We start from the raw sequence: 15868 nt of genomic DNA on the forward strand, positions 1-15868 counted from the left end.
TATCTAAAAGGAAGTGTGTCCAAAATGCAATCTGAAAGGGAAGGTAATGTTTCTTTAGGGCAGGTTATCAAAATATCTCTGTTTTGTCTAGCTGCACACTATACGCTAGCATGTATGTAATAAGGGCATTAATCATAGTTTGATTAGTTTTAGTTGCAGGAATAGATTGATATTTTCCTAGCTTTAATTACAGGAATAGATGGTATCCCTCTTACAATTCAGATTAGAAAAATATAGCCAAAAGAAAATCAGAATTTAAATAGTGTGCCACTTGAGGATTTTCATGTGCCTTCACAAATTACAATGTTTAAATACATGTCTACAAAAGAAAACCTAAAAGAGTATGTAAAATTTTATTCTATAAATTATTTGCATTTATGGTGTCATACAAAAGAATACAGGAAAGTCAGAGGACCTGATTAACAGGAAAATCACACCTCTAGGTGAACTTCTGATAAAGAAAATCTTGGTTTCCCAGGTCTTGGGGTGAATGGCACACTCTGCTTCAAACACAAAGGATGTGGAATTCCTGAAGTTCCCCCAAACCAGGAAGTGCCCTGGTAGAACCAACTCGTACAAGTTCATTGATCAATTTCCTTCGGCGAGTGAGAAAGTCCTTCATTCATGCGACAATATTATCGAGCACCAACAACGTGCCAGAAAGCACACCAGGAACTACAGAAGGCCAAAGTGGGGAACGACACTGGAAAACAAACCAGGTAGGCTCACAGCCTCCTGCAGGTCACAGTGAGAACCCAGACCATGTCACTCTGTGACCTTCTTCTAAAGAACGTGGAATTATCAGATACTGTTTCTCAAATTTCCCATAGGGTGTGGTTAGGTAACACTGCTACTGGAGATTTTATAGATGAGAAAGTGAAGAGGTGAAAGAAAGTGACTTAGCAACCCACCAGGAAAACCAAGACTGGACTCGGGGCTTCTGATTTAGAGGTCAGGATTTAGAAACAAATCAAGTGCATACTCTTCATTTGCCATTTTTGCAAATGGTGTTACGCAGATTGATTAGTTTCCAAAAATGAAGTCAAAGTCAAACTGACTGAGCACAACGGATGCAAAAGAATGCACACTGAATATATACAATTCACAGTCGGTGCTCATTATTCAACCAAGAAACAGATGAGATTCCACAGACATCCTGTTAAAGGTACATGGATATATTTTAAAGCAGAGGAGGTTGGCCAAAAAAGTGTCCATAATTACATGAATGCACTCTGTCCTCAGGGTAAGTCTAGGAGAGGGAAAAAGTAATTTTTTCATTTAAAATTGTTCAAGATTCCTCTTTTAAATTAAAAAATCCTCAGTGGAGCACCATATGGTTTGGAATGAGACTAGAAGTATTCATTTTCCAGGTTCAGATGAAAGACTTTAAAAGCTGCCTTACGTGATGTGATTTTATTGATGAGATAAAACATCCCATTCTTTACCAAACCCTCCTTAGCTGGGACCTCTGCTGCATTCGTGCATTTCACCATTTTTAATAATACATTTTAGTGCTGTCCACCGGTATCGCTGACTTTTCTAAATGTGCTTGATAGATCAAGGAAGAACTTTTTAAATTTTTTTATTCAAGTATAGTTGGTATACAATGTTATACTAGTTTCAGGTGAACAATATAATGATTCAGCATTTATATAGCTCACAATGTGATCACCATACTAAGTCTCATAGTCATCTGTCACCATGCAAAATTGTCACAATATTAATGACTATATTCTCCTTCAGCTTTTTCATCCACCTCCCAGTCCCCTCTCTGGCAACCCTCAGTTTGATCTCTGTTTCTATGAGTCTGTTTTTGTTTTGTTTTGTGTGTTCATTTTTTTTTTTTTAGATTCCACATATAAATGAAAACATATGGTATTTGTCCTTCTCTGTCTTATTTCTCTTAGCACAATACCTTCTAGGTCCATTCATGTTGTCGCAAATACCAAAATTTCATTCTTTTATATTGCTGAGTAATATTCCATTGAATATAGATACTTTATCTTCTTTATCTATTCATCTATTGATGAAAACCTAGGTTGCTTCATAGCTTGGCTATTGTAAATAATGCTGCAATGCACACAGGAGTGCAGATATCTTTTTGAATTAGTGTTTTTGTTTTCTTCAGATAAATACCCAGAAACTCCATACTGTTTTCCATGGTGGCTGCACCAATTTGCAATTCCACCAGCAGTGCACAAGCAATACCTTTTCTCCTCATCCTCACCAACACTTGTTATTTCTTGTCGTTTTGACAATAGCCATTCTGACTGGTTCTGATTTGCGTTTCCCTGATAATTAATGATTTGAGCATCTTTTCGTATGTCTGTTAGCCATCTTTATGATTTCTTTGGAGAAATGTCTCTTCGTGCCCTCTGTTTTTGTTTTGTTTTAGTTTTTGTTGTTTTTTTGTTTGTTTGTTTGTTTGTAGATCAAGAAAGACTTGAAGCCTAAGATTTTAGAGCTGAAACATTAAGTTTTCAGCTCCTGCAGACCCCTAGGGATGCTCGGAGCTTTAGTTTATGAATAAAAACTTTGTAATGCTACATCTTGAAAAACATGGATCTAAGTTGAAGCCAGTCTAGAAAAATGGATCTTTTTTTGAAGATGCCACGGAACCCTTTGGTATATTTTCTCTGATCTGATATGAAACAAAAAGATTAGAAAATCTGGGAAAATCTCAACTGTCTGCTACCAACCCAGTGTCATCATGGGCATGTCACAAACTCTTGGCTCTTTGGGGTCTTAACTCAATTTCTGAATCAGAGTAGGTTATCTTGAGGTCTCTTTTCATTTCTAAAATTCAAATTTTTGCATATTTCTTCCTAATATTTACTCTACATCTTTCTTGCTTGAAATTCCCTTTCCTCTCATGTTATATTCAGTGGGAATAAAAAGAGCCATTCATAATCATCGAAATATATCATGATGCCATTTGTACATAACCCAAACCAGTACTATAAAACTTCTTTAAGTGAATGTTTTGGGGCTGCTTATCATGTGTTAATTATTTTGCTAAGGATTCTCAATAATTATTCCATTTGCTCAAGGTCCTGAAGGCAGAAAGTTGCAAGGCTGGGATTAAATCCAGTAGACTCTAAATCTAATTACCCCTGAGATGCTGCTTATCTGCAGTTGAATCACAATAATCTTTGGGTAATAGAGATTCAAGGGTTCTGGGAGCCACAGCGAGGTCACATGTGACCCCGTGGAGAAACTTCATGTGGCCTGCCTGCAGCCTGACATACCCCACCACCGTCATCCCACCTCCCACAATAACTGGCACTGAACCGTGTGCTGTCTATCACCCTTAAGAGTACTTTTTAGTCGGAAGTGGGGTGGGACGAAAAAGGAGAAAGCCACAATGTAAACATAAGTAGCAATCACAAAAAAGGCTCTAAGTGTGATGATTTATTTGAATATTGCATGAGTTAGAACTCTGATTTCCTCTGCTAACCATAATGCTACAGTACCATAAACATTTACATTTCATCAGTTTCAACAATGCACATACTCTATCCCATTCATCAAAAAAGTAAACAATTACAAAAGAGGCCAAGGAGGAACCGCGGTAAAAGCCATAACATTTATTGAAGAACGGACATATGTTTGCAAATCACAGCACTGCGCGGGCACACGTTCCAAGGTTCATAATGCTGTTAGTGAGGCTTTCATAGTGCCTTCTCATACAGCCCCTTTTTAAAACGATAACTAAAAGGGAAAAAGCATGTCAATTGCAATTACATTTACAAAACCAAGTGGCGGCTTGTACTTACAATAACTCTGTGCTTGGCTATTCAGAAGTACATGTGCTGGTTTTTCCGGCCCCTGTACACTTTTCTGTCTGGAATAAACTTTTCAATGAATAATGGCTTTACCAACCCAAATGGCGTCTCAGAATATTGTCCAGTTTAGGGAACAGGGCGACAATTGCAATAAACAATAGAATTTCTAACATCTGCCCCCAGCAATATACCACCCTGCCCTCCACATATGCAATACAGCATTTCATTTTTAGAATAATAAGGGAAAATCTGTCTGACAAAAGTCATGATACAGAATACATCTAGAAGAGACATTTCTCATCTTAAATAATGTTTAAAAGTTGACTTCTTTCCTTTAGTTCTAGTGGAAGATATTTTGGCCAAATTGTCAAAGAAAAAAAATGCCATCCAGCTCTTAACCTCCCATTTTCCCCTAAAAGTTAGCTTTTAACAATAATACAAAATAAAACTTCATCTCCAGAAATTAAAACAATTTAAAAGAAAATATCTATTTTGAAAAGTAAAAAAAGAAAGTTATATCATTCATTTTTCTGAACTACCTTTTTTTTTTTTTTTTTTGCCTTTTTTGGAAATATCTAAAATAGTGATAATGGAATTGAAAGTTATTTGGCCTTTTCTCCTTCGAGATTAATAATATAAAGCTGAAGAGGATTTTCTAATCAAAGAATCTGATAGTATAAAACATCCGATGCAGAAAGATCTAATTGACAATCACTGAGGATTCTACAAGAGCAAAATTAGAAAATTCTGAAAGAAAAAGAAAGTCTAGTTGATTTGCTTTGCTCTACACAACTTACTTATTTTGTGTAATTTAATGCGGCATCTATTACGGCTTTATTGTAAGCATAGTTGTCAGCTGAGGATTCCTCTTCTAAGGATTCCTTATTACTTGGCTGTTGGTCTGAACAGAAAACTGACAATTTAAGATCAGGATTTCACTCATTTCTTGTACATGTTTCTGGGTATTATAGATAAAATCTACTCTTTATTCCTTATTTACTTGGCAGTTCAGAAATCTTCCATCTGCCTGTACATGGTATTTCGACATCTACTTAAATGTTACATGTAAAAAGTTATATAACCCATATATTCTGTCCAATAATTTAATTTTCTTTGACTTCTCTTTTGGTTATTCCTTAATGCCCAGGCGAGGGACCTGTTTACAGCACTCCAGTTCTTCATGGGGAACGATCTTGGGTTCCTGGCGGTGCTTCTCAGTCACTGGCACATGGAAGAGTTTGCTAATCCGCCATCATCTTCTCTGTCACTTGGCTGTGTTTACCCCAGAAGCAGCTATGAGGGAAGGCCCCTTTGCGCTCCTAATTTGTCAATCAAGTCATAAAATCAGAGGAAAATGCCCATATGCCACTCACTAATTTGCACACCAAATTTATAAAACTAAAGCTGTTATAAAAAGAGGAAAGTTAGAGAAACGCCTTCATATGTGCCCGTGTGACTATTTGAAAAGTGTTGTCCTTATAAATTGGTTCATTGTTTTTAAAAATCGCATACTTTTTCATTCAATCAATAAACATTTACTGAACTCTTCCTTTCCTAAAAGAAAGGAAAAGCGGCCTTATTCATTGGGTTTAAGGCAGCAATAAGAATATATCAACTTGTCCTTGAGTTTCCTAGTTAGTTTTAAGGTAATCTCTTTCATATACGAGGAAATAAAGAAGGTAACTCAGAGTAAAGAAGGGAGGGGAGAGAGGCACTTAGCACCTACTATGTGCCAAGTACCAGGCTAAGAACTGTGTAGGTGTGGGTTACAGAAGTCTTAAGCCTCTTAAGAACAATAAGAAGTATTTAATTTTCCCATTTTATGGACAAAAATAAAAAGCTTTGATGAGTTTAATAACTGTTCATGATCATTCCCCATGCTACACATGCTTGTGTTCTTAACATATGCACAAGAAAAGGCTATGAACATGATTCTAGTATTTGAACTAAGATCTGAGGAACTCCAAAGTAAAAAGTCAATGCTTACTGTTTTGTTGTTGATTTCACAATACCAAAATGCTGTAAATTTCTCTAGACTGAGAAACTGCTTGAGAGCAGCTATTGTTCTATGTTGCCGTAAAGTCATTTGGTGATTATGCATTCCCTATATCAAGAAATATTTTCTGTGAATAACATCTCGCCAAAATTTTGTTTTAAAATGAACTGAACAAAATTTTGCTACAATCCTCCAAATTCCTCAATATTACAAAATAAAAGTCTATAATTAATCCCTTTCTTGGTGTTCTAGAAAATATAAATCGAAATAATCCTCTAGTTTTGATAACATATTTGTCCCTCAGCTACTTCAAGTACTTTAAAAAATTAAGGATATCATCAATGTTAGATAAAAAACAAAACAAAACAAAAAACTACGAACAAACCACTTTCCTTAAGAGTAATTATCTCCAGATACAATTGGTAAGACTATTCCCTTTCTCTTATATTCAACTGTTACCTTATCTTATTTTAATGCAAAGGAATTAATGGGCTTCCTTTAATACTTCTCTGCTTATTTTACAGTTTTCTTCCTCTAGTTTTAGGTAAGAAGTCTTGACAATTCATCAGATATTTCACCATTCTGGACTGTAATTCTTAAGTTAGGTAGAGTATTGTTATTTTCGAATTCCAATAACAGACTCAGAGATTTAAATTCGGCAAGATAATTGAAGTTGGACATTACACAAATAGAAAATAAAACTTGGAATGATCAAAGAGCCCCATTGCTGGTTGCAGTAGATTGCATCAAAATGCCCACAGTAACAATAACAGATTTTTCAGAAATTGGGTCCTTTCTAGCAACAGTTCAACAAATGCATGTAAATGTACATCTGTAAAATAAATCTGACACAGATGCGGTACCTGGAAATGAAGTTTCTAACAGGAAGCCATTTATTATCATAATAAATTATATCTGTAATCTATACAGACCCTTATCCACACAACCCTTTTTAAAAAAACCTAGCTTGGAAAATTTAAAGACTAGTTTATTTGAAAAAAAATGAAGAAAGTTTGATTGGAGTATAATCTTTACAAAACTATAAGCTATGTATAGTTTAAAGGACAACTCGTACATGCTTTTAGAGATTAATTTCCTTGCATTTGTATTTAAGAATAAGACTGAGTTTACCCAGTGTCTAAATCTCTAGAACTAGCTAAACCATGTAAATCTTAGATTTTTAAGAGTATTGTGATAAAATCTCCATTGAAGACCTTAACTGCCTATCCATTCCTAGGGACCAGAATGCACCAAGAACACATAAGGTAAATTTCTTTCTATTTGAGAGTTTGCAACTCTTGAGCATCACAATGCTGACATAAACTCCTATCTATCTCTTATGTACTTCTAAGTAGGGCAGGGAAGTTTCTGCAATGCAGTACTGCTCAGCTATTCTCAGAAGCTGTCTGACCCAAGAGCTTGTTGCAAATCCACATCTTCTTTGATGATTTCCCTTTCATTAAATTTTTGGTCCTATTAACATGGTTGCATTATCTCAGCAGAAAATAAAACTGCCAATATCCCAAGGCAAGAACACTAGGAATTAGAAACACCCCAGAGTCATCTTAATTTCCTTTTCCCATCTCACTCTACTCTCCTTTTTGGCTGTGGTTATGCAGTGTTCTCGAGGCCCGGAGCCACAACCCAACTCCCAAACCCTACAGGCCCGAGGTCAGACACCTGGGGCGTGAGCTGGGATGTGGCGCTGCAAATCCCATGGCAGTGTCCACAGAGTGAAGAAAGCTAGCTGCCATGTTGCAGAGCTGGCTCTTACTGTAGGTCAGAGCAAGACACTCTTATTTGTCCTACCACTAAACTTCAGCCAGATTCAATTTAAAAAGAAAAGTTGGAAAAATTTTCTTCCCTTGGTGATGTTCCTTAATTCATCAGCTTTGTAATTGTACCTCTGTATGAAATAAGTATAGAAAGCACCTTAAAATAAGAATTCCTTCACCGAACTATTCTATATAGAATTATATAAAATATCTCAACCCACGAAAACATGATCCTATACAAAGTGAAAAAAAAAAAAGTATGTTAAAATAGAAAATTAAAGCTACTATTCTCAAGTCAAAGGCTAATTTGAAAATGATATAATTACTAGCTTGTGCCAGAAACCTGCTTATTGTCTAGTATTACACTTAAAGTTTGTTATTGCCCAAAAGCCTTACCCAACCTCATTTATTTTCATCAAGAGCCCAAAGAATGGAAGGGAGAATCCCAAAGTATCCATAAAACTGTATTTCACAATGGTGTGTCTTTTAAAAATGAACTCAGTATTTCACTGCCTCATTTCTAGCTATTATAAGTTAGTTACCCAGTGTACTAAGTTGATTATTCCAGAATTTTTCCAAGCAAAAAGTTAAGCTGATGAGTATTTCCAGGGTCATCATCCATTTCCCTTTTTGAAAGAAGGTTCTAAATATGCCCTTTTCCAGTCTTCAGGCACCTCATCAGTCCTCCACGAGTTCTCAAAAATGATATCTAGCGGTTCTGTGATGACTTCGGCCAATTCATTAAGTACTCTAGGATGCCAGCCATTGGGACCTGTGGATTTGAACATATCGGGGTTACTGAAGTTCTCCTTTACACACTCTTCCCCTCGTCCAGCATGGATTCCTCCTCCTGCTTTTAAGTCATACCTGTCCCTTTCTGGTTACCATGTGGACTTTTGAAAAACAGCTTTAAGTTCTGCTTTTTATCTATCGATTTTCTCTTTGAAGCTAATAAATAAAAATGTAGTTTATTCTTCTCGAGCCTATTCTCCAGTTTTGTTTTAAAAGAGGTCTACTTTTTCCTTTTCTATTTCTTGTAAGAAAAGGAAGTAACAAAATTAAATAAATGTATATCTATCTTGTAACAGTATGCGTTCCTAAACCACATCATTCAGTATATACTTCAGCATCCTGAGTAATGGAGTAACAGTAAACACATTGAGAGACATTTTAAAGTCTACCTCTCTGATGCTCAGGGGTGCGTATCCATTCGACTTGTACCTACAAGTGCTTAATCAAAATGCACCTTCCAAAATAAAACCGATTCACAATTATCTTTCATCATAATCATTTGTATGCAGAAACAATAACTTTTTCACATAGGCATTTAAAAAGCATGGTTGTACAAGAGCCAGAAAGAGATTAATAAGGATTAATCTAGCAGATCCATTTGTTGTTGTGTGGTCATCTGTGCCAACATTCTGAAATTGATATTACACTAATTATCTCCAAGCTCTGATAGGTGTTGACAGTTTTAACCCTTCATTGTCACAGTGATTCCTCCAAAATTGAAAGACGGCAACAGATTACAGTTTCCTGCCCATCTGTCACGACTAAACCCTGTGCCACAGTCCCTTGGCAGATCTGGAATGGACAAAGGAGAGGAAGGAAGGAGAGAGCGAAGGAAGGGAGCACACTTGAATCTTCTCAAGATTTCTGACGTGTCAGGCAAATTGTGCTGCTAGGAGTCAATTGTTTACTTGTTAGGGTTTTGTTGTTGTTGTTTATCTTTTAATGGGAAAAGCTTTTGAATCAATTTTGCTTTCTTTTATTTTCCTCTTCTAGTCTATATCTGTCCTACCTTGCCCCCAGTTTCACGTCTTACAAAAAATTTCAAATTACAGGCATCATTAAAAAGACTCTTTTAAAACACAATCCTACACATTTCTCTAGGGTACAACGATTTGTTTTAGCACATGTCGTTTTCACCCCTGCTCAAATAGCCACCTGCTGATGGCAATATGTTAACTAATATGTCATTATTAATTAGTTTGGGTAACATCATCTGGCAACTACATCTACATGGAAAGAATTACCATCCATGTTCAGGAAGTTTCTTTCTCTACAGAATCAAGCTATCTCCAGGCCTTTTTTTTTTTTTCTGTAATACTAAGTAATTATAACTTACTATTAATTAATATATTCAAATAGTCACTCAAATAAACCATATCTAAAACAATGTCTCTATTAGAATCACCTCCTGTTACAAACTGTGAAAAAGTGATGTTTATCTTGACTAAGTTTTTTGGGGAGATTGGGGGAAATTCACCTCAACATAAAGAAGGCAAACTGTTCAGTTTTTAACACTCTAATAAGTGAATAAATGAAAAGACAGTACACCAAAAACTACAGTTACTCTACAGTGCAAGATAACTTGCTCTGTCAAGAAAAAAAAAAGAAAAAGAAAAAACGGAAAGCCTCAGGTTATAGCATTAGGGGTTACTAAAACCCAAGACGTTAACAGCTAAGGAAAGGACAGGGTCACCAAGGAAGGAGGTAGCATCTCGAGGACATTCTTATTAAAACAAAAAATTCTCAGATGTCACCATGGGAGACATAGCTCTGCCTAAAGCCAGGAAGATGGCCTCACCTACCTTTAAAAGTCATTTTATTCTAGAAACCTATACAAAATATTTTTAAATGCGTTTGGACAGGTGATCATCTAGCAAACACAGACACCCTCCACCCTAAATTCATCTAAAGGTAAGGACCACAGAGTCATTCACGAAGCCAGCATCGAGCTCACAGCGTCCGAAACCTCTGGTGTCTTTGGTTCCACGAAAACAAATTGCATTCATTAGACAAGCCCAGCCTTGCAAGTTGCTGTTTTTCATTCTTTGGGGGAGAGGGTGGGAGGCAGACAAACAGGATTTCCGCAGTTGGGTCACGGAGAGTTCCAAGATGTGAGAGCAGTCGCAGAGAACAGTAATTAGCCGAGCACATGTTGCTTCATGATCATAGGAAACGCTGGTTAATTTCCCTGCGAGGAACGCTGCTCCTTGCTCTGGCAGCTGACATGCACTGCGACACTCCCAGTCCATCCAGTTCCTCCGAGGGCCCGCTCTCCAAGTGGAATAGAAAGAAGCAGATTTTTAAAATTCTGACCAGCTTTAAGAGATAACTGATGAAAGTAAGTCTGCTGGCAGTCCAGCCTCATTTCACCCAGCTGCTCCCCGCCACACATGATTCATATTTCATTTTCCCCTAAATTATCTGGCATAGTCCTACAAAGAAAAAAGAAAAAAACTCTCCCCTCCAGCAAGAAAAATAATAATCTGTGTATATGTGTTTATAGTCTTCTTTGGATACAGCACTAGGTTGACTTAAAAATCATGAAAGGAATGACCTCAGACCTGGTGCTTTCTCAAATTTCAGGAAAGCCAAACTCTGCAACAATAAAGAGCAAGTTTCGTTATGGTTCTAGTCATGCTCCTGGAGTTTTGCTATTTTTACAGAGTTTGTAAAAATGAATGCCAGCAGTTTGTCTGTAATGTGCCAAATGATTATCTCCCTATTTCTAGGGAAATGTTACTAGAAAGAAAGTATCACTCGCTATGTTCAGGAACTCTCTGGATAGGTAATCTCAAACATTGCCTGCCCTTGAGACCACTCTCAACACCTTCGGGCCACACAGACCTAATTCTTGGGCTGAACTGTGACTTTCTCAGTTTTATTTGTTCTAGGCTGTTATGAGGGATGGGGGAGGGGGAGGGGTGGAAGGGAAAGTCTCTCATTTCACTAATATTTGGCAATTCTCCTAATCCGTGTTAGAGTTCCAATCTGAGAAACAGGGAGGGGCAGAAGAAAAGTTATTTAAAAAATAAAGAAATTATTATTCTATGGCTAAAAATTAAGATTGACAAGATTATGTTTTTTTCTCAGTTGCTTATTCTGATTTTTAACTGATTTCAACTGTTATTCTTTTGAGCTTGCGATTTCTCCCACTGATTAAAAGGCCATCGGAATTATATGCAAGCTAAACCATTTAGAGGTTATTTCTCTGTTGTGACATTATTCTACGGAGGTAGCTTCATTGCAGATATAGAAGCAACAGACATAAATGCTCTACATTTAGTTGCCGGGATAAAAAAATAAAACTGGTGACTGTACATTAATAGCCCATTTGACTTCCTTACAGTTGGGGGACAACTGTCTCATAGGAAAAATTAATTAAGGATAAATGTAGCCTTTTCTCCTGAATGGCAACAAGGGTAGGAAGCTGAACCTCTGGGCAGTTGGTGACAGGGCACAAGATTTTTTCAGCTCAGGACTTTCTCAAGCGAGGTTTACCAACATTCAGTTATGTCATTCGTATCGCCTATAATTATGGGACCAAGGAAGGATGGAAATTTGTCTAGAGGGGAGACTTAAATACAGCCTCATTTTAACTGTAAACTTCTCCGAAAGCAGAAACCACATTTTATGCTTCTTTATATCTCCTTTGGGAACATTATACATAATGTCATACACTACTACTGCTAGTCGATTTCATCGTCCACGCTGTAATTTTTACTTATAATTTCCAGTAATCTGTTTCTACTGGGAAATTTTAGCCAAACAGGTTGGATAGCAGTGTATTTTCCTTTGCCTATACAACAGAGAAAAAATTATCAATATAGGTTCACTAAACCCATATGTATCTTAATGGTCATCTCTCAGCTCCTCGAAAGGCCTTGGAGGGACCAGGTGCTGCACTGAGAAGTCAGAGGCTGCCTGTAGACCCTGGCAGGCTGGAGGATGCAATATGTTAGACAATTAGCTGCTAGAGTTTTAAAGGGTAGATTCCCTAGGGAGTCAACAGATTAGAAAAATGTTTGGCATCCTCTAGAATGACTGATGTCCTTCCTTCCTTCCTTCCCTCCCTCCCTCCCTGCCTTTCCTTCCTTCCTTTCTTCTTTTCTCCTTCTTTTTTTTTTTTACTTTAAACACAAAACCCAAATGCTATATACACGGTTGTAAACAACAATCCTGTCTTCATCCAGGTGTGTCCTTGGTAAGTACTGATTTACTACCCAGTTCTTGGAATAAACTAAGTGGGTTTTAATAAACCGCACTGTTTCTCACTGCCTCCTCTCATCCCACATGGTTATAATCTTCACTCAGGGTTTACCTGAGGGTTTTCAGCAAATGCGAAGTAAACTGGAGAGGCTGGAAATTTTCAGACCTGCTTACTATTCAGAAAACTCCCAGAAACAAATTCAGGAGTTAAAAGACAAAAGCCTTTGTTTATGCTACCCTCCGGGCATGAACCGATTTTATAATTTTTCCAACTGAATGGCTATGTAAATCCCGATTGCTTTAAAGCATTTTGTTATACTCATCACTGAATATTCTGAATATGTTAAATTCCCACAGAGGGGTTTATGGTCTGCAAGTGGATGCAAGCTTCTGGAGACCAGGGTTCAGGATTTTCTCACTGCCTACAGTTACAGCCCCGTCTTATCTCTACCAGGAAGAAATTATCAAGATTTAACTGTTGGGAATACTGGATTGTTCTTTCAATACTTTTATAATTAACAGCTTGTCACAACATGAAGCTGGGGCTAGGTCACTACTCTTTCAGGAAGTTTAAAGTACAGTTAAGGAGGCAAAATGGTGGCTGGAGGGGACAGTGCTTTCAAGAATGAAGAGGGAGTTTGGGCATCTTTATAGAATGAGTGGAAAGATTCCATGGAGAGAGATAAATGCAAGAAAACAAAAAAATAATTAAAGGACCATAATTATTACTTGGGCCAAGAAAAGATACCAGGGGAGGGATTAGTTTTAGAGGTGACAGGGGTAATTCCATGTGAGAACAGAGGGAAAGAAAAGCAGATGGGCAAAGACACCAAACACATTCTGCAGCAGAGAGTGTGGGAGAGAACTCATGCCCAACAGAGTCTGGTTCTCAGTAATGAATGACCAAGCCCAGACTATCTGAAGAAGTAGGGTTGAGAGGCACGGGTTGCGGGGAAGGGGAGTCTGAGAGCTACTGGGGGAAATGTAACGAAGTCACCTTGACAGCTGCAGGAGGGCAGATCTGGCTGGACTGGACTGCATGGAATGAACTATAGTGATATGGGCTTTTAGAGTGTTTCTGTATTATACTTCAAGGCCTCCAAACACCATCCAAAACAGTGATCAAGTTACAAGCCTAAAGGCACAACGCAAGTCCAGAACAGAGATGATAATAAATGCTAGAGCGTGCTGAACACCAGTATTCTGTCCTCCAGTGCAGCTCTTTGAAACTTATTTGGTGGGTCTTTTAATGGAAAAGTCCTGTTGATGATTACCTCGTCTGTTTAGGCTGCTATAACAGAATATCACAGACTAGATGGATTGTAAACAGAAATTTATTTTACCTACTTCTGGAGGCTGGGAAATCCAAGATCAAGGTACCCATGGAATCTGTGGTGAGGACCCTCTTCCTGGTTCATAGACATCATCTTCCTGCTATATTCTCACAGGGCAAGAAGGGACAAGGGAGCTTTCTGGGGTCTCTTTTCTAAAGGCACTAATCCCATTCATAAAGGCTCCATCCTTCCGACCTAATCACTTCCCAAAGACTCTTCACCCAAATACCCTCACATTGAGGATTAAGTTTCAACATAAGAATTTTCGGAGGATACAAGCTTTCAGTCTATAGCAGCAATGTCTGTCTTGAATCAAGCTCATTGGCTGCTCACTTAAGGGTTCTCATCTCTCTGTCCTTTCCTGTCTCTCTCTCATCTACTTAAAGTAAAATCATCCACTGTTAAGTACTAATGGTCTTTGAGATCACCATTTATACTAAATCTTATTAAAATTATCACCAGAATAATTGCCATTAACTGTATATTTATAGTGCATACTATGATTATTATTATCTGCCTGCCCTGGCCAACAGTAAGCTGCTACTAATATTATTGAGTGACCTTCCTCTAAGCAAGGCACAATGATGAGGACATTATCTATTTATACATCATTTCTTTATTTCTCACCCCAAGCCAACATGATGCCCATCACGGACTCAGTTTTATACATGAGGAATCTGAGTCTTTCAAGTGTAGATAACCTGGCGGGGTCATAATGATGATTAGTGGCAGAGTGGTTCTTGCCAACAGCAAAGCCCAGCATGGTAAAAATATGTCTGCACTCTCAATAATTTTGGGGTAGAAACCTGTACTAGTTGAACAGTGTTCCCCCCAAATTAACATGTACCTGGAACCTCAGAACGTGAACTTGGAAATATGGCCTTTGCAGATGGTTCAGGCTCTCGAGATGAAATCCTGGATTTAGGATGGGTCCTAAATCTCATCATTGGTATCCTTATAAGAAGAGGAGAGGACCCAAGAAGACATAGAAAGAGTGGTCATATGAAGACAGAGGCAGAGAATAGAGTGATGCAGCCACAAGCCAAGTAATGCCAGGAGCCACCAGAATTTGGGAGTAATAAGCAAGAAAAAATTCTATGCCAAGAGCCACTGGAGGGAGCTTGGCCCCACCAAAACTTTGATTTTGTACTTCTGGACACCCGAACTGTGAAAGAATAAATGTCTCGTGTATGAAGCCACTCGATTTGTGGTACTTTGTTATAACGGCCCTTGGAAACTAATACAGAACCCTTTCAGAGAAATACATAATCTCCCACACGCTCTTAGCAAGATTTTTAATCACTTCACTGTTTTTGACAGCACGTGTACATTTGAGGCAAAAGGTATTTTATTTTTATTCAGAATATTAAATGTTGTGCATAATGATACAGTATTATATTTAATGTTATTCATAATATGGAAGGAAAATTTTGACGACTACCTATTAAATGATGCAAACTGTTCAAATTAATTATACAAAAAAAGATTTATAAATATACATTAAAAACTATATACTATGTTTATACGTGGACTCCACGTATATTAAACTGCAGACTGAGATTTAATTATCTGCTACAGCATCAAAAATAGAAAAATCAGCATTTGAAAAGATTGTTTTTCTTTTGCATAATGTCCACTGGTTTATTTATTATTTACTTACATATTTATGATTTATTTTAAATTATAAGACAAGAAAAAAGGACTCGGTGGCTATTTGCAAGAAATTCTCTACAAATAACACACTGTGCATGTGGATATTTTTATTACCAATAAATTAATATTGAATATAATTGCCAGTATTTTCCTGTTTTGTTATCAGTTAATGAAGAATGAGAAAGAATTTAATGTGCAATGTAAGCATATTTGATCACTAGGAGGGTTTCATTTTAAAGAGGAAAACATTCAAATAATTTTTATTGAATTATTTAAAGATATATAATTAAACAGTCACTATTCCCAACCTGGATGACTTTTTTGGCT

At 37.2% G+C, this 15868-nt stretch overlaps 1 protein-coding gene across 2 annotated transcripts in view; it reads right to left on the reverse strand.

The window, feature by feature from the left end:
* Window positions 1–15868, reverse strand: part of SAMD5 (sterile alpha motif domain containing 5) — a 357304-nt gene that overhangs the window by 300176 nt on the left and 41260 nt on the right. Inside the window, exon 2 of one of the 2 annotated variants that reach the window (XM_039846951.1) lies at window positions 4318–8328. The exons of the other annotated variant lie outside the window; for it this stretch is intronic. Coding sequence (XP_039702885.1) covers window positions 8266–8328 — 63 coding nt within the window. The 3' untranslated portion in view covers window positions 4318–8265. Of the gene's footprint in view, window positions 1–4317; window positions 8329–15868 lie in introns of those variants that run through there. 2 annotated transcript variants of the gene reach the window in all.

Source organism: Pteropus medius, unplaced genomic scaffold, assembly GCF_902729225.1.
Source record: "Pteropus medius unplaced genomic scaffold, Ma_sr-lr_union100, whole genome shotgun sequence".
NCBI lineage: Eukaryota > Metazoa > Chordata > Mammalia > Chiroptera > Pteropodidae > Pteropus > Pteropus medius.